A 27,184-nucleotide genomic window follows, 5' to 3' on the forward strand; every position below is an offset into this window, starting at 1 on the left:
TCGCTTATAATAATCATTTCTTCGACAATAAGGACTCTTTGTATAAGGAACTGCAGTATGATATCATTTTCGAGAAAAATTTACTTCTAACTTCCACATCAACAATTATTCTTCGATGCATCACTAGATTGATGAAGAATGCCCATTTACCTGACAATCTACTTAAAACCAGCGCAATTTTTTTGCAGGTAAAAGTGAAATCAACATTTTAAAGTAAAATTAGATAAAGTTGCATATAGTAGATGGCGTTAATACTAATGTGTCAAACTGAAATGGTTGCTGACTACTCCGATAGGGTTTATTATCCATTCAAGATTTGGTTTAATACATTGGTAATTGTCATTTATTTAATTTAAAGTAAATTGTTTAATTATGCTTAATAGTGTTTCTATTGTGTAAACAAATCAACATAAGTTGGACAACATAAAATAAAAAAATTTGATGGTTAATACTTTGATAGGTAAGTAGGGTTTTTAAACCATTTCATCTCTTGGATCTAGAAGAGAGCTTGAAATTGTGTGTGTGTTGTAAAGGGGAGAGAGGAAGAAAAGAAGCTGGAGCTGAAGAAGAAGAGAAGAAATGAGTATGAAAAATGTAAAACAAGAGAAAAATTAAATTGTCATGTTGATTAGCAGTTATTTTGTTCAATCATATTTTATATTATTAATGATAAGCATATCTAGAATTGACATAAAACGAATTTTTAAAAATAATGATAGATTTTCAGCCTTTTCATGTTCTGTTTACAAACATTTTATTTTTACCTATTGAAATGGTTTTTGCGGCTTATAGTTTTTTGATTATTTCTCATCTTTTCATCTCATTATTTATGATACCATTTTGTCATATTTATAGTATTCTCATGATGGTCTGATTGATCTTGAAATTATTTATACTCTAAGAGCTTTTATCATATTTTTTACGGATCAATTTGAAATCTTGTTGATTTTTTACATGAAACTTGAATGTACAAATGATATTGTTAGTTGAATATTAAATGAAATCCTGTGCTATGAAATTGATTATGTAATAATTTAATTGACAGCATTATTATAGAAATTATCAGTTGAATAAATGATAAAATTTAACTCAGAGTTTTGTTATGAGAAATTTGTAAAAGCTTATTAGCTCCTCCTTGGATGATCTGAAGATCAGTGACTTCTGTCTTTCATCTTTCCCTTTCCTGCAGCTTGCTCTCTCTTTCTCTCTCATACACACACTCTCATGTCTCTCTTATTTTCTCATTTCTCTTATTCTCCCCCTCTTTACCTATCTTCTCAAAGAGTAAGGTAGAAGAGACAGCAATTTGGAAGGTAAAGACAAAAGTGTTGCCTTATCCCACTGGAGGGGGCTAATTGGAAAATTGAATGAAGGTGTTTTAATAAAGTAAAATTATAAAAATATTGTTAAATTAACCGCCGCAAAATAAACAAATTTGATTGAAGCAAAAGACTTTTTCTTGATTTTCTTGCAATTTGTGCCCTCCGGTGGGATAAGGCAACACTTTTGTCTTTACCTTCCAAATTGCTGTCTCTTCCTACTTTACTCTTTGTATCTTCTACAATACCAAACTCCTAATAACAACCCATTAATTGTTTGGTTTTTTCTGGTGTCTCTACATACAAATGCTCATTCTCTATCTCCTTTCCATCCCCTTTCTTGTTTTCTTTCTCATCATAACATCTTTTTACTATCTCTGTCTACAGGCTTAAGGAACAAGTTTAATAAATTTTTATTCATCTAACCGCTGAATTCATAACCACCATTATTAGTAAAATCAAATGTAAATTGTGATAAATTGTAAATCTATTATTTAATTAACGACAAAAATATTTAAATCACATGGTTTTAAAAGTATTTATTCAATGATTGGAGGTTATTTCTAATGTTTACATTGCCGGTCTTAAATAAGATGGTTGTTTATTGGTTAACTTGTATATTGAACTGAAGGAATTCAATTCCCACTGTCAATGTCCAACTACCAGCTGCTTGGTGATGGCTTCGGTGAGTATTTTTACTAATTTATTATTGACTTTTATCTTTGACATTCATTATTATCTAATCAATTAAATGTTTGTATTGTCTTGTATCTTTTTAGGATACCATCCCAGTTATGGGCTTACTGGTAATCCATCGAATAGTAATCCTGGAGGCCCTGAACCACAACCTCCTGGATCAAACAACTCAGTGATGACATCAATGGGTATTGGTAGTCCCGCTTATGGAATGATTCCTCCACATGGTGAGTTGATGATTCTCGCAGCAATATTGAACTTTTGCATAATTAGCTTCATAAATATAGGTTTTTGAATATCTTTTCTGTGAATGTTGCTTGTTTAAGACAAAAATAAGACTTAAGTAGTGTATAGTTGATACAAATCATTTATTTAATTGTAGAAACACTATTACAGCTGATCCAGTGGGAAAATCATGCTTACTTTTTTCTATTTGCCAATACATGAAATATACTTACTAAAGCTTGTTTTGTTTTCCAAGCAGGTCCTAACACTCATGGATTACCACAAAGATCCTTACCGCCATTCGGTATGCCTCCAGGTTCTTCTGGTTCGGGTTTGGTACATTTAGGCGGCCCATCTGGTCTTGGTGATGCGTCAAAAATGCATGATCAATATGCAAGTAGTGGTTTTCCTGGAGGAGCTGCACAATCTGCCATGAGAAGTGGTCATTATCCTACACATGATTCTCGTTATGGTCACAGTAATAGTGGTTATCCAGTACCAGGCATGGGTGGTGGACCAGGCGGACCATCTTCTCTGGGTGGAATGTCACAACACAATGGAGGAATAGTGCCTCAATCCAGTTTAACACAGTTATCAAGTTCTAATAGTTATCAAAATCGTGGTTTAATGAGTGGTTATAATGATCAAAGAATGTTGTCACCGATACTAGGACCAGGCCCAGGAAGTGGATACCCAGGATCATATCCATCTTCGTACGGTCCAGGACCAACAAGTGGACCTAGTGCAAGAATTTGGCACAATCAAGGAATGAGTCATGTACAACAAAGACCTCCATACGGATATAATCCTGCAAGTTCTGTTGCACCACCACCACCTCATCCTCATACAAGTACTAGTGGTCGATCTAATCGACAACAACAACAACAACAGCAACAGCCTCCACCACCACCTCCTTTTGGACATAGTGCCAGTGATTATGGCTCTCTGCACTCGCAGCAACCAACTAAGCAATCTCATCAGCCTCTACCAACCCAACAGTCATCGCAACAACAACAACAATCGCAGTCACAAGCTCAACCCACCAGACCGTATTACAGTTCTAGTAATGATAGAGTTGCACCAAGTTCCTCGTTGACTAGTTTCATTCCATCCGAAGCATCATCGATGTCACCATATTTAACATCGTCTTATAATAGTCAAAATGTACCAGGAAACTCAGGATCATCTAGATTACCTGATCCAAATTCAATCGGTGCAAACAGTAACTCTAGACAACCACATTATACATCTTTGGGTTATCCTTCAGCTGGTCCAGGCTCATCGAGTGCTGCAGGTATGTTATCTAGTAACACTCCTGGTTCAATGAACTATCCAGGACAACAATATCAAGGTTATAGTGTGAGTCAAGGATATGGTGATAGTTCAAGTCGACTGTCACCCTACACTATGGGTCCAGGATCGACAAGTGGTCAAAATACTGGACCCAACAGTCCAGGTTATCGACCACCATTTAGTGCATCTTCATTAGCTAGTATGTCACCTCGTAGGCCAACACCAACACCACCAGCAGGCTCTCCGATGCCACCAACATCACGAACACCGGATCGAGGTACAACAACATTGTCAACATCAGGTCCAACAAATAGTTATCCAAGCTCGGGTCAATTAACAAGTCCTAACTCAGGACTTTCTCCTGGTAATAGTAGTACCAATAATAATAATAATAATAATAATGCTACAAAATCAAGTGGTTTACCTGCTCCTCCTCCAGGTTCATCATCATCATCTTCCTCAGTAACAGCATCTTCATCTGCACCAGCATCTCAATCATCATCTCACAATGCATCTTCATCTTCAGCATCAGCACCAGCATCCCAATCATCATCATCATCATCATCATCGGCATCTGCATCAGCATCACAATCATCTCATGGTCCTGTAACTTCACATCAATCAACGCCAATTAGTAGTCTTCAACAATTGGAACAAATGGTCATGCCTCACCTTAATTCGTCTTCATCAACAGCGGCTCCAACAAATAAAATTAACTCAATATCTTCGATAATCTCATCGGCATCTTCATCGTCAAACAACAGCAGCTCTTCCAATCAATATTATCCAACAATGTCTGGAAGCAATATTCATGCACCTCAACAGCAGCAGCAACAACAACAAGCTCAAAAGTCAGATCAACAATCAACATCAAATATGTATCCAAGATTTCCATCACCATCGCCAACTTCATCAGGCTCTGGAAATTATTATGGTAACTCAGGTTATCCACCAAATAACTCTTCTTCATGGAGACCACCAACTGCAGGAAGTCAACCAACAACTGGTCAAGGCTCAAACTCCATGTCAAATACTCAATCACCTATGAATTCATCGATACCGTATTCACCAGCATCTCAAATTGACACACAATCTCAAAGTAAAGAAGTTCCATCCCCTGGTATCTCTAGAACTCTGAGTAAGTAGAGAAAAAATTATATGCATAATTTATAAATATTATAATATAAAGATATAATGATTATAATGTTTAAAATATGATGATTCATATCTATTAGCTACTTTATTATTGATTACTCATTATCATTTGGGAGGAAATAATAGCAAGAAAGTGAAATTTTCTTGAACTTTCTTTAACTCAATTGAATAATGTTGATACTTTATTTTGTCTTTAATTATTGTCAATTACTAATAATTTATTTTTTTATAATTTTATTTCCTTATTGTCTTTGATTATGTAGCATCGACTGGTCAATCTGTCGGTCCCAACACGATGACGTCAACAACGTCTAATAATAATTCAAACTCAATGACTGGACAGCAATATTCCATGTTTGATAACCAGAGTTACTCTGCAAGCTCTCCTTCTATCGATAATTCAAATTATCAAACCCAGTCAAGCTCGAAGCAAGACATTGTAAATAAGAATGTAATGTCTCCTCGTAATTCAAGCTCTAATCAGCAATCTCAACAACCGATGTCTCCATTCAATTTCCGGAATATCGAAGCAAATAAGACATCTTCTTTTGGATCACCACAAATTGTTAAAGATGATAGTGGCTCTGAAAGTAAAGGTGACAATGATAAACAACAAGGGAATGATACATCGAATTCTAATATTTATAGTGTTTTATCAAGTTCATCGAATGCTGGTGGAGATAACAGAAATTCTCGTACAAACACTCCATCAAATGAAACATTAACAACAAGATCATCTCAAGAAAATATGAATCCTCCTGGTCCACCTAGTCGATCAGGATTAGATTCTGGATACCATTCAAATTACATGTCTGGTCCTAATGAACCGAGTTACGGTATGGGTCAACAGCAAGCACCACAACAGCAACAACAACAATCATCATCATCAGATAATTCAATGTACTCGAATCAACAACCAGGATCTCAACCTCAGTCAAGTTGGGATTATGGTAGTGGTTATAATCAAAGTTATGATATGAATATGAGCAATGATGGTGGTATGAATGCATCATACATGGGTCCTGATTCAATGATGTATAGTCAGAATTATAATCAAGGTCCAGGAATGCCTCCAGGAATGATGGGAAACCAAATGAATCAAAATGAATATGGAAGTGGTTCTGTAAATAATGACATGAGTCAAAATTATGATCCATATGGTGATACTTTTGATCAAGAGCCACCAATAGCTAAGAAGAAGGGTAAAGGTCGTCCAAGGAAAGATCCATCTGAACCCAAGAAAGAGAAGAAACCTCGAGCTCCTAGAGCACCTAAAGGAGCTGGTACTCGAGGTAGAGGAAGAGGAGCGCGAAGCTCCCCTGAATCTCGTATGGGCGCATCACCAATACAACCTTCACCCATTATGCCTGGCTCTATGACACCTGGTTATGATAATTCATATTCAATGGGTGGTAATCCAAATGAAATGTATCCAAATGTAATGAGTTCAGGTTCACCATATCCAGGACCTGGTAGCCAAATGAGTATGGACTCTAATATGAGTGGAGGAATGTCTTATCCACCTCCACCTCCTCAACATGCTCCACTTCCCCATCAAATGAATCCTCATAGTCAAGACATGTATGGTCAATTACCACCACCTGACTTTCAACATCGTCCAGATTTATCAAATGAAATGATGTATCCTCCTCCTCCTGATCCTTCAAGAATTCCAGTTAATGAACAAGCAACTTATAAACCATTGCCTCCTGATGGTCCAATGTCTTACGATTCTCAACACGTCCAAGATGCATCTCCACAACTTAATCAACCACAACATCCTCAACAAACACTAACTGATGAAGATCCTGATATAATGCAACATCAAGCACAACCACAGGAACAATCACAGATGCAACAGTTACAACCGCAGTCCCAGCAATCACAAGAACCAAAGCAACATTTAGATAAAAATATCGAGGAAACAAGTGCTGGACAAACTCAACAACTTGAATTATCGAATGATAATACAGTGGAGAATGATTTTTCTAAATCATTGCGTGATGAAACAATGACTCAATCTTCTTCATCTGAAACAATTAATAGTACAGGTAGCAATGAGGGTCAACCTGGTGATATGAATGATACAAGTAATGCATTTCATGATCCAAATTTAACTGATACTACAAGTGGAAATTTTTTCGGTGTGACGGGAGATGAAAGCTCAATGACTCAAAATGTAAATATAAATCAAGATGAACAACAACAACAACAGCAACAGCAACAGCAACAATCACATGAAGATGAACCTAAGCAGCATAGTGACGAACCACATCAACAACAAGAATCAAAGCAACAAGAGCTTTGCAACGAAAGTTTTGTGCACAAAGATTATTTATCATCGATGGATCAAAATTTTCCAAATCAAAGTTCAACTCCACCACCACCAGTTGAAGCTCCTCAGTTACTTCCTCCACCTCCTGATTTACCGCCACAATTACCAGAAAATAGCTGTGATGATAGTGTTGTTATTAGTAAAATGGAGTTTAATGAAGAACAAACTCCTTCCAGTACACCAGTTAAAAGGAAAGCCAAGAAAAGAAAAGCTAAAGATATGAAGGATGGTGTTCCTTTTGATGAAGGTCCTTTTATGAGTGAAGGTGGTCATCAGACTTTTTTTTCGGAAGATGGTCAAGGGAGTAAAAAGAAGAAACGGAAAAGAAAGAAGAAAGAAGAAAACGAAGATGCAGGAGAAGAATTTGGTGAAGTTGGTGCTATTATAGAAGGACCAGCTGATGATCCAGAGAAAAGTAAGAAGAAGAAGAAGAAGAAGCCAAAAAAGAAAGTAAATGAAGAAGAGAAAGAAGACGAAGTAAAACCAAGTGATGATACTTTAGTTGAAGGTGAAATCAGTGTTCCACTGATTGGTGAGATTGAAAATGCACCCGAAGATACAACTTTTGATGGATCATTGGGAAACATTGAAGATACTTCTTTGACCAAATCAAAATCTTCCGGAAAGAAAAAGAGACCAAGTAGAGCAAAACCAAAATTGAAAGATGATTCTGGTAAAAGTAAAAAGAAATTACCCAAATTGGCGCTTAAATTTGGTAAATCAAAGAAAAGAAAGCGACTTGGATCTTCAGATGCATCAGACATTGAAAAGACACCACCACCGTCTCCAGAAGATCCTGACAGTGCAGCATTAAAACGCAGAAGTGCTCGTAATACTAAACGACAAAAGTATACGGATGATATTGATTTAGACCTTTCAGCTGATGATGCAGATCCATTGGAAGCTGCTAAGCTAGATGGATCAATAGGACCAAGTGACAAGAAAATTATTGATAGTAATGTTCAAGTGACCAAAATCAGTGAAGATACAATGGTTGTTGAGAAGATTATGAGCTCACGAATGGGTGAACGAGAACTTGAGGCAGAAGAAGGTGAAGATCTGAATGGAGTACAAACCATTCAAGTGGAAGAGTATTATGTAAAATACAAGAATCTCTCTTATCTTCATTGTGAATGGAGAACTGAAGAAGAGCTTGAAATGGGAGACAAAAGAGTAAATCAAAAAATTAAAAGATGGAAACAAAAGAAGGAAAGTGAAATTGACATAAATTTCTTGGATGATGAACTTTTTAATCCTGATTATACCGAAGTGGATCGTATTTTGGATGTTCAAGAAATTGAAGAGACAATTGAAGAAGAAGTCGAAGTCGATGACGACGACGAAGATTCACGAAGTGACACTAAAGTTGATATATTACCAGTTATTTTGAATCCAGAAAGTAAAACTGAAGAAGGTGATGAATCTGAGAAAATGAAATGTGAATCAATAGATACAGGAGTTACAATTGCTGCTGTTCCCATAATGCCAGAATCTAGTGATTTACAATCTAAGATCGAAGCTGACAACAAAATTGACGATGAAGTTGGTCTTAAAATCGAGACTGATCCCACAAATGAGCCTTGTGTAGACGAAAAACAAGGTGACACTGAAATTCAAAGTCAAGAAATTGAAATGAAAGTAGCTGAAAGTGATGAACAACAGACCAAAAGCGAATCTTTTGAATCTGAAAATGTTTCGGAAGCTACTGAAGATAAATCTGATCAAGAAATTGCCAAAACGATAGATACCAATATCGATGTAAATATCTCTGCCGAGGTAATTGGAGAACCGTCTGTTGATAATTCTGGTGAAAAGAAAGATGAAATTCCATGCGAGGAACAAGAAAAACCAGAAGACGATCAAATAATTACCGAGAAGGAAGTTAAAATTGATGAAAGTCAATTAAACGACGTTAAAGACGAATCAAAGGAAAATATCGAAAATAAAGTTCCAGTTGAAAGTGAATCAAATGTACTACCAGTTAAACGTAAGAAGAAAGTTTTACGAAAGAAAACAACTCGTCATTATTTAGTTAAATGGAGAGCATTGCCTTACGAAGAAAGTACTTGGGAACTCGAAGATGATTTAGATCCTTTGAAAATCGCTCATTTTTGGAAGTTTAAAAGTCCACCTCCAAAAGATAAATGGAAACCGAAGAAACGACCTAAAGCCAATGAATGGAAAAAATTGGACTCATCTCCTGCTTATAAAGCAGGCAATACTTTGAGAGAGTATCAATTAGAAGGAGTTAATTGGTTAATGTTTTGTTGGCATAATGGGTAAGTCAAATAAGCAAAATTATCCTTAATTATTATATTTTATTGGATAACTTTTATGGATTGAATATCAATTTGATTTTTGTTTGTTTGTCTTTTCATTTCAGTCGAAATTGTATTCTTGCCGATGAAATGGGTCTTGGTAAAACCATTCAATCAATCTCTTTTATTCAAGAAATGTTCAAATATGGAGTTACTGGACCTTTTCTAGTTATTGCCCCACTTTCAACTATCGGCAATTGGCAACGTGAGTTTGAAACTTGGACTGATCTTAATGTTATTACTTATCATGGAAGTTCAGCAAGTCGTAATATGTTACAAGAATATGAAATGTATTACAAGAAAGAGAATGGTGAAAGACATGAAGGTTTTTACAAGTTTCAAGTTATGATAACAACCTTTGAAATTGTTCTCACTGATTGCCTTGAACTTCGTGAAATCCATTGGAGAGCTTGTATCATTGATGAAGCTCATCGATTGAAAAATCGAAATTGTAAATTACTCGAAGGATTAAGACTTTTAAATATGGAACATCGAGTTCTTCTTACTGGAACACCATTACAGAATAATGTAGAAGAATTGTTTAGTTTACTTAATTTCCTTGAACCAAATCAATTTTCATCTTCTGAAGTATTTATGGCCGAATTTGGTGATCTCAAGACTGAAGATCAAGTTGATAAACTGAAAGCTCTTCTCAAACCAATGATGTTGAGAAGATTGAAGGAAGATGTTGAAAAGAGTTTAGCTCCTAAAGAAGAGACCATCATTGAGGTTGAACTTACTAATGTACAAAAGAAATATTATCGAGCTATTTTGGAAAGAAATTTCCAATTTTTGACCAAAGGAAATAGTAAAACTAATGTTCCAAATTTGATGAATACTATGATGGAACTGCGAAAATGTTGTATTCATCCTTACCTGATTAATGGAGCCGAAGAACAAATAATTCATGAATACAAGCAGAATAAAGGAGATTCTCCAACTTTTCTTCTTGATGCACTTGTCCATGCATCTGGTAAACTTGTGCTTATTGACAAACTGTTGCCTCGTTTGAAAGCAGATGGACATCGAGTATTAATTTTCTCTCAAATGGTTCGTTGTTTGGACATTTTAGAGGATTATTTATGTCAGAAGAAGTATCCCTTTGAACGTATCGATGGAAGAGTTCGAGGTAACATGAGACAAGCAGCAATTGACAGATTTTCAAAACCAGGATCTGATCGATTTGTGTTTTTATTATGTACCCGAGCTGGTGGTCTTGGTATCAACTTGACTGCAGCTGATACTGTGATAATTTTTGATTCTGATTGGAATCCTCAAAACGATTTACAAGCACAAGCTCGTTGTCACCGTATTGGTCAATCAAAGATGGTTAAAGTTTATCGATTGATTTGTCGTAACACCTATGAACGTGAAATGTTTGACAAGGCTTCTTTGAAACTTGGTTTGGATCGAGCAGTTTTACAATCAATGAATTCCAATGCAGCTGGCTTAGGTGAGAATGGCCTTTCAAAGAGTGATGTAGAAGACTTACTCCGAAAAGGAGCTTATGGAGCCATCATGGACGATGATAATGCTGGTGACAAATTTTGTGAAGAAGACATTGAGCAAATTTTACAACGTAGAACCCAAATTATTACTTTGGAAAGCGAAGAGAAAGGAAGTACTTTCTCTAAAGCATCTTTTGCTGCTTCCGATAATAGATCTGACATTGAAATAGATGATCCTAATTTCTGGGAAAAATGGGCAAAGAAGGCTCAACTTGATGTAGATGAGTTGACTGGTAAAAATGATTTAATTGTCCAAGAACCTCGACGTCGAACACAAACCAAAAGATTTGGTCAAGATGAGCAAATGTTGGAGATTTCTGATGCTGATTCCAGTGATGAGGACGAAGAGAATGTTTCAACCCGAACTCGTGGAGGAAAAACTAAGTTCAAGTTGAAGAAAGGTAAACGAGGTCGTGAACGAGAAGATGAGTTTATGGAAGACTTTGCACCTGGTAATTGGACCAAAGCAGAATGTTATCAAGTCGAGAAAGGTTTACTTTGTTATGGTTGGGGACGATGGGATAAATACCTTGAGACTGGTATTTTCAAAAGACACATAACTATTCAGGACATTGAACATGTTGCTCAAGTAATTATGCTTCAGTGTCTTCAAAATGGTCGTGGTGATGATAAGAAGAAAGAGCTGACATTTTATTGGGACATAATATCTCCTAGTGATTATAAAGTGGAAGATGCTAAAGTGAGCAAAATAAGTGTCGAAGAAGAGAATATAGTTCCATCTCCATCTTCAGGCTCATCACGAAGAAGATCAAAGAAATCAAAATTAATTGCTCAACCAGTTGTCCAACCCATGTTACCAAACGAAGCACCTGAATTTTCCTTAATATCATATGACTGGGCAAAAGAAGACTTATACAACCCTGACTTGTTGCTACCTGAAGATTATCGAAATCACGTTATCAAAATATCAAACAAAATATTGCTCAGATTTAAACTTCTATGGTACTTAAAGACTGAGATATTTGGTGAACTCAGTGATAAGATTTGTAAAGATATTTCTTATCGAGATGCTCCTTTCTCACCTCCAATTCGAGATGGTTATCCAGGATTACCACCATGGTGGGATGAAGATGCTGATAAATCATTGCTCATGGGAGTTTACAAACACGGTTATGATCGTTATAATCGTATGCGTTTAGATCCAGCTTTGTGTTTTCTGACTCGATGTGGTCCTCCAGATGGAACAGCCTTAATTGCTGAACTTCAATCTGATGATATCAACAAAGAAGATGATGATGAAAACGAAGCTTCCGAAGTTGTAAATAACGAGTTTGCACCGAAAGATGATTCTAAAGGAAAAGAAGGTTTACCAAGCGGTAATGAAGAGTATATGCCTTTTCCATTACCTGGTGATTTGAATAAACGTTTCCGAAATTTGATATCAGCATACCAAAGAAATGTTAAAAAGCAAGAGCGACTTGAACGTAATGAAGCTGTTATGCGGGAGAAGAGACGTGAAGCTGCACAAAGAAGGTGGTCCAAAAAGGATGACTCAGATTTTTACAGAACAATCATTTCTTTCGGTGTCGAGTATAACAAGGATACCAACCAATACGAATGGTCCAGATTTAGATTGTTGTCTAAACTGGACAAAAAATCTGATGAATCTCTAACTGAGTACTTTAAATCGTTTTTTGCTATGTGCAAAAAAGTTACTGGACGTTCACTCTCAGAAGAAGAAGAGAATTACAATTATTTGGTGGATCCTATTTCCGAAGATAAAGCTACTCGTGCTCTTGCTCGTATCGAGCTTTTGTGTAAAATTCGAGAGGATATTTTACCTCATCCTGAACTTGATGACAGGTTAACTCTTTGTCAAACATCAATTGATCTTCCTGATTGGTGGATATGTGGTCGACATGATAAAGACCTTTTAGTAGGAGCTGCTAAATATGGTTTGAATCGTCTCGACATAAACCTTATGAATGATCCTGAATTATCGTTTATGAAAATATTCCGTAATGATGATGCTGAATCTAAATCTAAGGCAGAAGTTAAACAAAGCCAGGAAAGTGTAAAGAGAGAGACAACACTTGAGATCAATAAAATTGAAGCGAAACCCAAAACAAAGGATCAAAGTCCAAAAGGGTCAGAAAGTGTTAAGAAATTAATCAAAGAGAATATCGAAGATAAAATGGATAAAGAAGTCAAAAAATCTGACGATGGTGAAGAGATTAAAACTGAAGTCGCTGATGATGAAAAGATACCATCCGAATCAAACGATGCCAAAGTTTCAGATGATCAATCTAGTGATTTAAAATCAAATGAAGCTGAAGCTGAAGAAGCATCGGTGGAAGAGAAAGAAAAATCAGAGACAAAGGATGAATCTTCAAGTAAACCAGAAGATCTTGAAAAAATGGACGTTGATGAAACTAATGAAAAGGAGTCTCAATCTAAATCAGATGATCAAGAAGAAAAAGAGGAGTTAGCTGAAGAAAAAGTTAGCGACGAAGAAAATTCAAAAATGGAAAAAGAGAAAGACCAAGAAAATGTTTCCAACGAAGAAGATGAGAAGCGATCTACCAAAGAAGAAGATGATTTACAGAAACAGGCAGATATGTCTGTGGACGGAGATCAAGTGAGACCTTGTGAATCATCGGAAAATAATATTTCTGGAGAAAAGAAAGAAGACGCTGAAGAATCTCAAGTTCCTTCGGATGTTGATAAATCAATTGATGAGACTAAAGAAAAGGATGAGTTAGAAGCTCAAGAGGAAAAAGAAAAAGAAAACACAGAAGAGGAACCAAAAACGGAAGAAGAAAAGGATGGTAAAGTTTCCAATGTTGAGGATTCTGAAGAGAAACCAGAAGATAGCAAAGTTGATGGCGCTGAGGACAGTGAAAAGATGCCTGAAGAAGAAAGTAAGATCAATAATGAAAATGAATTAGAAAAGGCTGACGATCTTTCGAAGAGTGCCGAAAAAGAAGATGATTCAAAAGAAAAAATTGACGAATCTTCGATGAAAGAGAAAGAGTTAGATGAATCTACCGAAAGTCAAGAATCAAAGGTAAAATCTGAATCAGAAGCCGAAAAGAAATCTCATCCAACTCATATGGAGATAACTATTGTGAAAAACGAAACAACTCCAGTCGAATCTAAAGTTGCTTCTGGCAATATTTTAGAGAACGATCCTAACTTCTTTTCACAATCAGCTGATAATTTCGCAAGTCGTGGATTCATTCGATGGCCAAAAGAACGTGTACTTATTGTACGTTTAGAGCAAATTTGTCATTGTGTTGAAAAGAATGAATGGCCTTTCTGTAAACAAAATCTGTTTACCGCTCTTGCAACTGTACCATCAACACCAAGTATTGCAACAGCTGATAGTTCACCTCGAGCTGCTTCTCCAGTGAGCATTTCTAGTATGAGTAGAGAGCCTACACCTCAAGCAACTCCTGACAATACACCTCGTCATGAATCAGTTTCACCATCACCTGATCCATTCATGTTTGATGTGGCCAATGCTTCTGGAATGATTGATTCTGGAGGTCGACTTCGATCAAGAGGTCGACGAAGACGTCGTTATGAAATGGATCCACCTGATAGAGTTAAATTACGAAATCTACTTTCTCAACCTGACACTCCAATGCAATCATCAAAGAAGAACCTGTCTCAACACAGCAGTCAAATGTTGGCAAATACTCCTCCCTTTTTGCCTCCTTTGTTTTCGATGTCTCTTCCTAACTTCAGAAATGAGATGGCCAATGATGATAAAGGATCTTCGATTCTTATGGCTCATTCTCATTCACATGGTTCATCCAGCAAATCTCGTTCCCATGCACCTCCACCACCAACTGTTGGGCATCCTTTCGCTTCTTTATCGTCCATTAAAACTCCTCTCACTTCTCCAATATCTGACCATGCTAACAAATCCAGTAAGTCACAAGGAGCACCACCACCTGCCCATTCTTCATCAAACACTAAACGCACACCAAATCTCGACACATTGGATCTCAAATTTGCTAAACCAGTACCTGGTCAACAGCCAATGACTCCTGCATCTAAGCCATTGCCACCTCCTGATAAGGTGGTTAAACGATCATCTACACCTGTATCCTTATCATCAGTACTTGACTTGAGCGGTCCCATAAGGAAAGATTCTAGTTCAGATCGTTCCAAAGAGGATGACTCCTCAGCCTCCGGACCATTAACTTCACCAACTTTAACTAGTCGAGGCAAATCAGGTAAACGTATTGGAAGACGCATAGATGATCTTGCAACTAACTTGTTGCAACGAAAGAAGATGCAGCAAGAAAAACAAGATGATCCAGTGCCAGAGAAACCTAAATTGTCAAGTCCAATGGGCGCTGCTAGAGAATTAAAAGCGCGTTCTGAACTGGATAAGGTCGAAACACGAGGTTCATCAAGTTCAAAAGATCGTACTAGAACACCACCAGCAGCTCATTCCTCTTCTCGTTCGTCTTCAATGTCCGCATCTCTTGCACGAGATATGCAAATGAAACCTCCGGAAAAAGCAAACTTTGCTACTCCTAAAGTATTTCCACCTCGTTCTGGACACAAAGAATCAACATCATCATCTCGACAACAATCTGTATCAGCTGATATTGCAGGAAATCTCTCATCAAATTTACCCAAATTAGATGCAAGTTTTCTGGACCAAACCACTCAATTGAAGAAATACCTTGAAGAACATCCCGAGCTTTTAACCAATCCTAACTTTGTTAGTGCATTTGCAAATTTAACTGGTTCTTCTCCCTTATCAGCTAATGTAAGTCAAATTCATCAAATCTAAAATCAAAATTTTAATTTTCTGTCTGACTTCATTACATAATATCTCATTTCATTTTAATATTTTCTTTGAATATCTCCAGACGCAGCTTTTAGAGCTACCCGATAACAGGAAAAGAAGCTCTCGTCGTTCAAAGGTAGATGTTCCTCAACATACACCTCCCAAAACACAGTCCTTACCACCACCAGCACCAATGTCAAGCCATCAATCGTTGGCTAATCCACTGGGCTTCTCCGCTGATGAACATATCCCATTAGTTAATAGACTAAATGGAAAGAAGGTATGATTTCTTAATTATATTTATTAAAAGCAAAGGCATTAATTATTGCGAAGCAAACTTTTGTTGCATTACTGTCTTATCAATGGTTTTTATAATTTCTCATGAGTTTTAATTTGAATTCTTTACCTTATCTAATTTAGCTCTCTGGATCAAAAGCTCCAACTCTTAAGCAACTTCCTGATTTCTTGAAGAAAAATCCAATGTACGAACTCGATCCCAAGTACGCAAATCTACTTAGAGATAGCCGTTCATCCTCTAAAGCATCGGTATGTATTATAATATTTTAACTTAATCAATGAGCATTATTAATGTCTTGTAATTTCATCTTATTTGGTTATAACCTTTCTTTTTTGCTCTCAATTTCCAGTCTTCACACTCAAGAGATGTTCCTGCTCCGAGCACTATCCGAACTCGAACAAGTGATCGCAAATCAGGAGAAAGTAGTAACAACAAATCTAAAAATAGTACAAATGAGTTGAGTCCTCGTCGGGCAACAGCTGCTTCGTTATTAGCTAACCAAGCAGCTGCTAATGCTACCGCTATATCATCAGCGACAACTTCAACCACGCCTGCAACAAGTTCCAGTTTTGGATTTCCACCTTCTACTCTCAATCCATTTGGAGGAAATTCTAATCTTCTATCAAATTCTTTCCATAAAATGCTCATGGATCCAAACTTTATCTCAGCAGCAGCTGGTATGAGCTCTGCTTCATCAGGATCTAGAAGTAACAATAATAATGTATCATCATCTTCAGCAGCAACAACATCAACTAGTTCAGCAGCAAATGCGGCCTCTTCAATGCTTTTCCCATTCGGAATGGGCTTAGCCAATCCACTTTTCAACCTTCCAGGCCTAGGATTGAATTCTGGTTTCAATCCATTCTCAGTCCCAGGGCTTGGTACTGAAGGTAGTAAAAAGAAAGATCATGGCTCTTCAAGCAGCAGTGCAGATAAAAATAAGAGTAGTTCTGATAAATCTGGATCCAGTAGTCATAAAAGTGGTAAAAACTCAAGCTCCAAAAATGCTACCCAAAATCCGAATCAAAACCCGAACCAAAACCCGAGCCCCAATTTGAATGACCCTGCAAGCTTTTATAACTCTCTTCCATTCCTTTATTCAAATAGTCTTCTTTACAGTCATCTCGGACTTGGAGGATTCTCTATGCCTCCCTCTCCTTTCGCATCTTTAGCACAAAGTGGATTTATGAATGGATTAGGTAATTTAGCAGGGTTAGGAACAACTTCATCTACCTCAACAACAACCACCACATCATCTGCATCTCCTTCTCTTGCAAAGGGCTCCAAATCCTCCTCCAGTCATGCTAAAACTAAAAACAGTCCAAGTTCGAGTTCCAGCCAACCCAACACAAATCCAACTCCTAGCTCATCTAAACATCCAAGAGGGTCGTCATCTTCCGCTTCATCTATGAAAAGTCCAACTCACTCTATACCTCAACAAGCTAAGTCAACTTCAAACATTTCTGGTCCCACCATGACTCCATCCATGACTGGAGCTGCTGGCTTAGCTGATTCAGATGATGAAAGCTTAAGATCATTAATGGGACAAGAGGATGACGAAGATGATCTCAATGGAGACTTGGAAGACTCAAATGAAAATCTCGACACCGATACAGATTCCTTAGTTGATACTGCTAGTAAAAAGAGCAAACTGCGATCTAATGTTAAATCTAATATGAAAAGTGGCGTCAGATAAGTCATCAAAAAAGAGTGCAACTATGAATTTGAAACTCTTAATTATTCTTAAGAACTGCTTGTAAGGCAAAAAAATCTGTGATAATTTTATGTTGTGAGGCTCACATTGTACTTTCGCTGTATCTTTCCTTATTCATCACGAAGGGAAAAGTCCAGTCTGTTAATTTTAGCATTTAAAAGGCACATAAACTGATTTACTTGAGTAAGTTCATTATTAACTGCCGAACTCACATTGACCATTATATCAAATAAAATGGTACCATATTTGTTTACCTTGATTGAAGATCATGACCAGTCTTTAATCAAATAGCGTTGATTGTAAACATTCCGACTTTATTCATCTCTACCTTTATCTCAATCACTGTCATCAACATCAACATCATCATCATCATTACTATCATCAATTTAAATGACAACATCTTCACTCATCTAACCAGGATCATGGATCACTATTCTTCTTTCACATAATTTTCATTGCCATCTTCACCTTCACCTTCATCTTCATCTTTAGATTTAAATCAAACACATTTTCAAGTCCCAATTCATCATTTGCTGAGCATCTTAATTTTCATCCTTTTATTTATATTGCCGTATTTTTTATTAATTGCTGCTTCGTTTATAATTCATGCGCATTGCTTGTTTATTTCACCAATCATTATATTAAACGGCAAGAATCGGCAATAATCCCAACAACCCTTTCTCATAAACTTCATATCTTCAGTTTAATCTTGTTTTATTCTCACAACTTGATCTATTGGGCTATCTCATTAAGTATAGAAACAACAACAAACTAAATTCACGCAACAACTTAAAAACAAACAAAATTGTCACAATAAATCTCCTTTCCCCTCCAATCTTTCTCATTCATCCTCTGTTCCTTGTAAATCCTTTGATCATAAAATTGAAAATAAAATTGCACATAGTGCTTAAAATTTGATAAATTTATCTCAATAATTATTGCAAAAACTCGGTAATATTTCATATCAATCAAATCTCAAGTCATTAAATGAATTTATTTTATTAATATCGGTTAGCAATTGTCTAATCTGAGTTGAGCTTTTTTCTGTACATTATACAATTTTATCGGCACTTACATTAAAGAATTTTATTCAGCGTCTAAATACGAGAAAATGAAACTAATAATTCAACTCTTTCAGTTTGTGGGAATAAGTCAAAGGGTATAGCTTTAACAGGAATAAAAGGATCGCCTTGAATATCATCATTTGGTCTGTATGGCAAACAGAGATGGGCAAAGTTTTTTAAAGCTTGACCCTCCGGCTTACAAGATACATAAATTAATTTAGAAACATTACTCATAGTTCTTATGACATTGACAACACCACTTGGTAATCCACCTGATCCTGGGTTCACTACCATAACAAGATCATCTGAATAGAGATCCTCACTAATTTTCACCATATAATCTTCCATGGTTCCGTGTATAAAATTACAATTCGTAATATTGTTCGTTTGAGCATTCATTTTTGCATCTTTGATAGCTTCCTCGCATGAATCAACTCCAATGACTTTTTCGACTAATGGTGCCAGTTGAATTGCCAAAATCCCAGAACCACAGCACATATCAAGAATTGTCATATCAGATTGGGGTTCAATCTCTTCGATTATTTGTCTGTACAACATTTCTGCAGCACCTTTATTTACTTGGAGAAACGGTTCGGGAGTAATTCTTATTTTTGTGCCATTAATAACTTCGTCAATGTGTTCATCTCCAAACAATAATTCGAAAGGTGCTCTTCTATTTGTACAGCGAACTCCAGGACAGGCCTGATAAATAAATAGAGAATAAAATGTAAAAAAAACACCGAAAAACTGCTGTTGGTATGTCTTCTTACCTGAAAGTAAAATGATTTTAGGTTTATATCCTGACTAATAGGAATGAAAAAATCTTTCAGTCGATTTTGCTCCTCTTTCAACTCTTTTGATGACAGTTTTTGTGGATGAAGAATTGCTATGCCCATTAGTTCATCAAAATCATTACTACGAACACAAAACCGTCTCCAATTTCCTCCTCGAGAAAAGTCCATGCAAATGCCGAGCGGTGAATGATTCCTCAGGTATTGTTGAAATTTGGAGACCAGAATCTTGTGAGAGTCTTTAACAATTACACAATCATCTGGAGGTAAACAAACGGGTATCTTGTTGGAATTACTAGCTTTACCCATAATATATCCTACAGTTTTAGGATTTTTATCCAGCCCAGGCCAAATTGAAAAGTCATCAGTGTTACGGTAACCTTTAGTAACAGGAGAGGCCACTATTCTTTCTAATAAACAAGGCAGTCCGCGTTCATCAGGTATTACAGATGAGTTCATGCCTTTCAATTTGTCAGTCAGTGTTTCGAGAATTTGACTTGTTCTTTTTTGTTTTATATCAAGCTGTTTTGAATATGAGAATCCAGCAAGTGGTGTCAATCCTTTAAATTTCGTCAGATTGTTCATTTTTTGATCAACAGGAAAAGACTTTCGGCGCATTGAGCCAATAGTCTTAATGGATTGCGATACATTTTTCATATTAATTGACCTAATTGATAATAATAATAAAGCTAATTGACCAAGTTGATGGTAATGAAATTTGATGATCTGGATAAAGTATCGGTAGAAAATCGAAAATTAAAATAGCACATCAACACATGTAAGATGATAATAAAAATTATTGTGGAAACGCATGTTTTGAAGTGAACTGGTTGTCGATATTTCTGTTGTTTTTAAATCGCACGAACCTTGTTTCAAACTGTATTAAATTAGTTGTTCCTAAGCCGAAGACAGACCCGAAACGAATAAGACAATTGATTGTTGAAATTCGAAGCTTTATTAGCGAATGTAAATCACTGAAGATATTTACAACAACTTTCTTGTCAGTTCAGTTTACATAGAAAAGCAACTAACATGTGATCAAATCTTGGTCATTACTAATGAGTTAATAAATAAACTTACTAAATTATTGAAAGCGATTATATTTCAATGATTTTATTGCTTGAACTGATTAAATTTTCCAAGCTATTTATCAATTCAAATAAACAATCTATTATAATCTATAATTGATATTACTCTTTGGAAGTCTAAAACATGTTTTTCAAATTGAATTGCGCGCCTCAAATAATCACTCTCATTCCGGTATAAAAGTGAGCCTACTTGAGTTGACCGGATTTATCTCTCAATAGTATAGAGCGTTTCAATATTTTGTGGACTTATTTTCATAGATTTTTAAGTTTATTTCTTTAGTTTGTAAATTAGTGTTTATTTTTGATTACTCAGCAAAATGAAATCCGAAGTGATGAAGTATGAAGGGATAGCTATGAGCTATGGAAACATCATACTTCCAAGTCATAAATTCATGTGTACACCTTCATTCATGGATGGTTTAGATGCACAAAGTGAATACCAAATGAGGATTTTAGGTACAGAATTAATTCAAACAGCGGGAATTTTGTTGAAGCTGCCCCAAATAGCGATGGCCACAGGACAAGTTTTATTCCAACGGTTTTACTATTCAAAATCTTTTGTTCGTCACAAGATGGAAATAACAGCCATGGCTTGTACTCTTTTAGCCTCTAAAATTGAAGAGGCGCCAAGAAGGATTCGTGATATAATCAATGTTTTTAATCATATACGCCTGGTTAGAGCAGGTCTACCAGCTCAACCAGTGCTCCTGGATCAAACTTATATTGAATTGAAAAATGAAATTATTTACAAAGAGAGACAATTGTTAAAAGAGACAGGTTTCTGTGTCCACATGAAACATCCTCATAAATTTATCGTCACTTTACTTCAGATCTTGGACCTGAAAGATAATAAAACACTCATGCAAATATCATGGAATTATATGAATGACAGCTTAAGGACTGATGTATTTTTGAGGTGGCCTCCTGAAACAATAGCATGTGCTTGCGTACATTTAAGTGCCAATCTTTTAGGCGTAAGTATATGATAATATAGTAATAAGTCTATAAAACTATTACGACCAATCAACCACTGAGCACAAAAAAATTTTAAAAGGTTTTCTGAAATTGTCATCAGAAAATTCTAGATATTTTGTGCTAAATTAAATTGGTCATTGTAACTCCTTCCTAGTGTAACTTAACTGGTAAGATTTAAAATGAATCTACAATTTTTTTTCTCTTTTTCAAACTATTTCAGATTCCATTATTAACAAATCCAGCATGGTATGAACTTTTTGATGCCTCCAAAGAAGGAATAGAAGAAATTTGTCTCACCATACTCAAAGTTTATACACTAAAGAAACCTAATCAAGAGGAATTGGAACAAAAAATAGATTCATTGAGACAAAATTGGGAGAATAAAAATGGCGTCAAAGCTAATAAAGGACTGACGGATGAAACCAATGCAAACATAAATACCTCAACAACGTCCGTACATGAAAAGGAAAAGAAGAGTAGTAAAAATAGTCACAATGATAATAGTTCTGCAAGATCATCCACACGAGTTGAAAATAGTGAGAACCGATCTAGATCGAAAGAACGCTCTAAAGATCGTAGTTACTATAAATCATACAAAAAACATAAAAAAGACAAAGATCGATATCGAAAGTCAAGTCGATATTCTCATCGTTATGATTAATTGACAATTGAAATAGATATTTATCAATGAACTTGGCTCAAAACGTAATACATCATGATAAAGTCTATTTGTACATTAAAACATTTATAAAAATTAAAGATATATTAACGAAACAAACTGGAGTCGGACGAATTTCATTCAAAAAAATTTTAATTAACAAAAACAAACTCTAGTGGTTGTCTCATAGAATTTTTACAAAATATTCAAATGAGTCTAATACAATTGACAATCAGAGCTCAACACATTGGATTCCTGGCACTAATCTCTTATATTTTAAAAAAGGAGAAAATCTCAGTTCATTGAAAGAACCATCATTTGCAAAAATGAAGAATGCTAATAGCTCATTACGATTTTTAATACAATTATAATTGTAAATTGGTTAATAATTGCCTAATTGTTTAACAAAAATTAATCAAACTGGCAAATGTGTATCAATCTGCTTATTCCTAAAGATAGCAGCACGGTCTAAAAATTTGTTATTGTTTTTATTATTTTTTACGGTGGCGCCTTAAAGGGTATTAAACCTAAACAAAAACATCTTTAATAAATTGATGGCATGAATTTCATGCTATATTCTGTCTTTATTTTCATTCATTTTACGATTAATGACTGTATATTTATTGCATGATCGAATTTTAAAACTGTGGTTTTTGCTTGTTACTTCAATGCTAATGATCATCTGCTTTGTAATCTGTTAAACTCATCATTGCTATTTGGAGAGTTCATCTGGAAATATGTCAGATAGTTTTTTACCGGCATCCACAAGTAGTAACAACCTACCTCGAGGATTGGTGAGTAAATCGGGTCTACCATTAAATCCAAACCAAAGGTTACCCTCCTTGAGATCAAGCTTATCAAAACCTAGTTTACTTTTCCAATCAAGTGCCTCCTTCAACCAAAATCTCTTAACTCTGAACAAATCTCCTGTGAAACGAGCTTACGAACCCAATATGCCGGATTGCAGGAAATCAAATGAGAGTAAACCCTTTCAAAATTGTGTCAAGCAAGGTAAAAATGACTGGAAAGGATCTCCTCTCAAAGCAAAAAGACAAACTACCAAAAAACCGAAAAAACTTATCCAATTGGAGTCACCTGTATTCACTGGAGATTCAAGGTTTTTATTTATATAGTCTTGATTTTTATGTATTGATTATGAGCTCTATTTTTGCGAAATACATTTATACTTTTCTTTATTTTTCATTTTAGAACGACTCGTAAAACTCCGTCAGAGACTACGAAATCAGAGAAAAAATCCAAGGGCAAAAAAGCACCAAACTCATCATTATCTTCTACATTCCAGGAACAGACAGAAGATTCAATTGAACCAGCATTCATTGAAGGAAAACTCTATCAAGATGACTTTATTGATAGGTCCAACGATAAGGAAAGTGGAAACATTGAGCATCTACCTCAAGGATGGGAAAGCTTATCATTACCGACACCAAAGTCATCCTCTAACTCTATTAATGAAGATTGGTTATCAAGCTCAAAAGGAGATAAATTCTTTCTATTCCAGTTGCCCAAAATGTTTGAGAATAACGCTAACATGAAATTGGGTAAACTCAGAGTATATGAGAGTGGGAAAGTTGAATTAGTTGATAATCCAAGTGACTTAACTTTCGAAATCGCTAAAGTTGGACATCCAGAAGTAAATATTTTAAACAACACCACAGTCTCATTGGATAACGCATCAATCAATAAAACTGAAGAAAATGTTGATGTGAAACAAATAACTCAAGACTTTGTTGCACCCGTAATTAATCGAGAAGTTGTCATGTATTCTGGAAGGAATCTCGTTTGTCTTGGTAAACTTGAAGCTGGTGCAGCTATAGTGATACCTAAAATACTTAATAATGGCTGAAAATTCGTTGAGCAATATTATATTCAAATTATAATGCCCTTTTAAAACAATCTTTAATTCTGTCTCACCAATTGACACATTTTTTATTATTTAAATACATTCGGATCAGATCTGACCATTATTCAATGACGCCAGTTTCCGTTTACTTGAAATCCACCTTTATCTCTGATGTTTAATCTCACAACTAATTTTTTTAAAGTCATATTAGCTACAATTTGAATTGCTTATTAAGCATGTCTGAAATAAAAATTTTTAAGTTTCATTTATAAATTCAATTTCTTTTATTACAAATCAACGTAAAAGACGTGATAAACTTAAGGATAAGATTACCTGCAAACCAGAAAATATTCAAACTTCTATATTTTTATTATTAGAGGTTGCTCTAAATAGGTAAATCAATAATTCAATACTGGTCTACGTATTGTAAAAATGGACATGATGATAATCATATGATATTTCATTAATCATTGCCATTCCATTCAAAATATCTGGATCGATATGGTCTATCTGTTTGAAATCTTTTGTATACTAATTTGCGGACAAATTTTACGATCATCCGAAGGTAAATATCAATACATTTTAGATTTAATTTGATTTCATCTAATTTAACTTTCTTTTCTTTCAGAAAATATTCGTCTTTCAAGTTTAGATTGCCAAAATTATCAAAATTCATCGATTATTCCAATATGGCAAACTCCAGATCAAGAGACTATTTTATCCGAGATATGTGATTTAGTGGTAATTTTAAGTGGCCTAAAAAATGATGAGAGTGACCTTAATGAAAATTCTAATACCAAATCTGATATTCAGTTGACCAACTATCGGTTAGAACTGCTTCTATCTTCCAGTCCTTTTAATAATGAAGCCAGTGGCATCGCCGACATTTACCAAACCGAGGAAATAGTATTACCAGAAGAATCAAACGTTACATCCAAAGGAGACCTTTCGATCAATTGTAGTTCCAAAGTCAAGATCCAACCTGTTGATCTATGTGGCTCTATTTATATAATAATTAATTTAAAAAAAGTGGATCGAGTGGTTGGTATTGCAATTGGTTCTCTTAGCCAAGAAATCGAAGTTAAATGTCCTTCTGATGAAAAAGTTAGCCTTCGATTACAAGTTAAATACGAAAATGGATCTTTGATTGATACCTCAGTGAAAAATCGTTTGATTATCAAAACCAATGGCAATTCTCTAGAAGCTCTCAATGGAATCAAATTCATCTTAACCAATAATGGCTATTCTAGTTTTCGTCGGCGGTGTGGAATCAAGGCTCTTCAAACAATCGCTTTCCTTTTACCAGTTTACCGTGATCCATCATCTGATTTTGTTGAAATTGACGGAAAAAGGTTTTTCAATATCGCTAATGGCTATTATCTTCAAAATGGTGATAAATTAGTCCGAGAGAAACGAGGCTTTTGTTCACCATTTATTCAGATAAACTCAAGTGTCCCTGTTAATATTACTTGGTTCAATTTGATTGGTTTCACTTCACTACCATCAGAATTTGACTTACTGATCATTTTAGATCCATTTAAAATCGATGAAACAATCCAGAAATCATTGGAACCAAGCATATTCACTTTCTCATTAAAATTACCTGCTGATATTGGTTTGCTTAATACGACAAAATGCACTGGTTTGGTTGTTGTTTATCCGGCAAATTCTTGTCATATCTTGATAGTTCACTCAAATGAACGATCACCACGTAAAATAAATTACTTTGGCTATGAATTGTTGGACAAAAAGCTTTTCCTTTTGGAGTCTCAACAAGATACAGTTAAACCTTCATTGACAACTACTTTGGTGAACAAATATTTTTATCAGACTTGGCTTATTGGACAAACGGTCAACGTTATTGGTTTATATAAACAAAGTTGTTCAATAAATGATAAATCAATATCTATTTGTGAACAAATCAGAATATTGCTGTTTGATATATCCACGGTTATTGGAAAGATCAAGGTAATAACACCTTGGGAAGAAGAGCAAGTCAACAAATTAATTTTATTAAGCAGAGTTACCTCGACATTGATTAAAGAAATAATAAATGGTGATCTTGTATCACTTTTTCTGCCAACTATAAAGATTTTCCGTTCTCTGATCGTCCGATCATATTCTGCTGCCGATAGTCTGGATAAATACGATCAAACATATTTTGGAACTATCCAGCGAGTAATCGAAGACATTGCCGAGTCGGAACCACCAGCAAGTGAAGCAGCACTTATTGTCCCTAAAAGAATTAGAATTTTCATGGGAAGATTAATAAGAGAAGGTCCTTCAGCAATTATCTCCACTCTACCCAATTTGAAGGGTAAATTATCTTTCCTGGAAAGTCTACGCCAGGTTATTATCTGGATTCTTGAAGATGTTCTATGGGATTTTGAGCTTCCAAATGAAATTAAAACGATGCTGGTCGAGACAATCAATTCTCTAAATCCAACTATTTTCCAAGCAAACGTTAAAAAATTAGTAGATCTAAGTGAGAGTTGGTCTTCTATTGAAACAGATGAGGAGGCGATCAAATCATCAACTAAACTATTCTATCAGCTTATGTTTACTACAAATAAAGAAAACATTTGGTCTCGATACGCACAAATCTGGCAGTTATGGTTAACACGTTTCATGATTGACTCACAGCGATGGATATTTCTTGAAGGTTTGCCAAATGATCCAAAGAACAAGGTTGATAGTTATTATGATATTGAAATTGACGATCAATGTAACCGATACGCGATACAAGTACTCATCAACAACAAAATTATGCCCAATTGGTTTCAACTTGATAATCTTGAATCAATTCGAGAGAAGGAAATTTCATCATCAAATCAGCTTGCATTCAAAAACACTGGTGACTCGATTTTGCGAGGTGATTGGGAAATTTTAACAGGAACAATATTCTGGACTCGGATTATGCTTTGTAATTGCAACAAAACTCTAACCGATCAATGTAGCTTGTAAATGTATAAATCTCTCCAAAGACAAATGGAATTGTTGGCGATATTCTTAATAATCTGTCATGTAATCTGAACTTCAAAACAGAAAAAATAAAACTGTTTGGTTTCAATATCATTAATTTTTGATTTTATAATAGATTCGTTTCATAGCATAA

The 27,184-nt window shown here is 35.4% G+C and overlaps 5 protein-coding genes across 7 annotated transcripts; 4 read left to right on the forward strand and 1 right to left on the reverse strand.

Moving 5' to 3' along the window:
* The first annotated feature begins 262 nt into the window (after window positions 1-262).
* On the forward strand, window positions 263-18,554 carry LOC107370078 (uncharacterized). 2 transcript variants are annotated; one of them, XM_015938059.3, is made up of 9 exons: window positions 263-460; window positions 1,707-2,004; window positions 2,099-2,242; window positions 2,500-4,671; window positions 4,952-9,302; window positions 9,407-15,599; window positions 15,703-15,900; window positions 16,041-16,166; window positions 16,268-18,554. In XM_015938059.3, the coding sequence occupies exons 2-9, from the start codon at window positions 1,971-1,973 to the stop codon at window positions 17,612-17,614; spliced, it is 14,565 nt and encodes a 4,854-aa protein (XP_015793545.2). In that variant the 5' UTR covers window positions 263-460; window positions 1,707-1,970; the 3' UTR covers window positions 17,615-18,554. The 2 variants fall into 2 exon arrangements, with proteins under 2 accessions (XP_015793545.2, XP_015793543.2); XM_015938057.3 differs by having other exon boundaries at window positions 308-460; window positions 2,497-4,671.
* Window positions 18,555-18,612: 58 nt separating this feature from the next.
* LOC107370079 (tRNA (uracil-5-)-methyltransferase homolog B) lies at window positions 18,613-20,505 on the reverse strand. Its single transcript, XM_089270417.1, has 3 exons — window positions 20,354-20,505; window positions 19,467-20,213; window positions 18,613-19,398 (listed from the first exon to the last, which is right to left on the reverse strand). Exons 2-3 carry the CDS (start codon window positions 20,142-20,144, stop codon window positions 18,730-18,732), a joined length of 1,347 nt encoding a protein of 448 aa, XP_089126543.1. The 5' UTR covers window positions 20,145-20,213; window positions 20,354-20,505; the 3' UTR covers window positions 18,613-18,729.
* Window positions 20,506-20,792: 287 nt separating this feature from the next.
* Window positions 20,793-22,328, forward strand: LOC107370144 (cyclin-L1). The gene is made up of 2 exons (XM_015938127.2): window positions 20,793-21,549; window positions 21,771-22,328. The coding sequence occupies exons 1-2, from the start codon at window positions 20,893-20,895 to the stop codon at window positions 22,209-22,211; spliced, it is 1,098 nt and encodes a 365-aa protein (XP_015793613.1). The 5' UTR covers window positions 20,793-20,892; the 3' UTR covers window positions 22,212-22,328.
* A 403-nt stretch (window positions 22,329-22,731) lies between these two features.
* Window positions 22,732-24,342, forward strand: LOC107370139 (uncharacterized). 2 transcript variants are annotated; one of them, XM_015938123.3, is made up of 3 exons: window positions 22,732-23,002; window positions 23,095-23,325; window positions 23,418-24,342. In XM_015938123.3, exons 2-3 carry the CDS (start codon window positions 23,162-23,164, stop codon window positions 24,070-24,072), a joined length of 819 nt encoding a protein of 272 aa, XP_015793609.2. In that variant the 5' UTR covers window positions 22,732-23,002; window positions 23,095-23,161; the 3' UTR covers window positions 24,073-24,342. The 2 variants fall into 2 exon arrangements, with proteins under 2 accessions (XP_015793609.2, XP_015793608.2); XM_015938122.3 differs by having other exon boundaries at window positions 22,732-23,325.
* A 13-nt stretch (window positions 24,343-24,355) lies between these two features.
* Window positions 24,356-27,148, forward strand: LOC149094542 (uncharacterized). Its single transcript, XM_089270416.1, has 2 exons — window positions 24,356-24,634; window positions 24,698-27,148. The coding sequence occupies exons 1-2, from the start codon at window positions 24,571-24,573 to the stop codon at window positions 27,031-27,033; spliced, it is 2,400 nt and encodes a 799-aa protein (XP_089126542.1). The 5' UTR covers window positions 24,356-24,570; the 3' UTR covers window positions 27,034-27,148.
* Window positions 27,149-27,184: the final 36 nt, after the last annotated feature.

Source organism: Tetranychus urticae, chromosome 1, assembly GCF_039701765.1.
Source record: "Tetranychus urticae isolate SD_2017Ah chromosome 1, NJAU_TeUrti_SD_1.0, whole genome shotgun sequence".
NCBI classification, from domain to species: Eukaryota; Metazoa; Arthropoda; class Arachnida; order Trombidiformes; family Tetranychidae; genus Tetranychus; species Tetranychus urticae.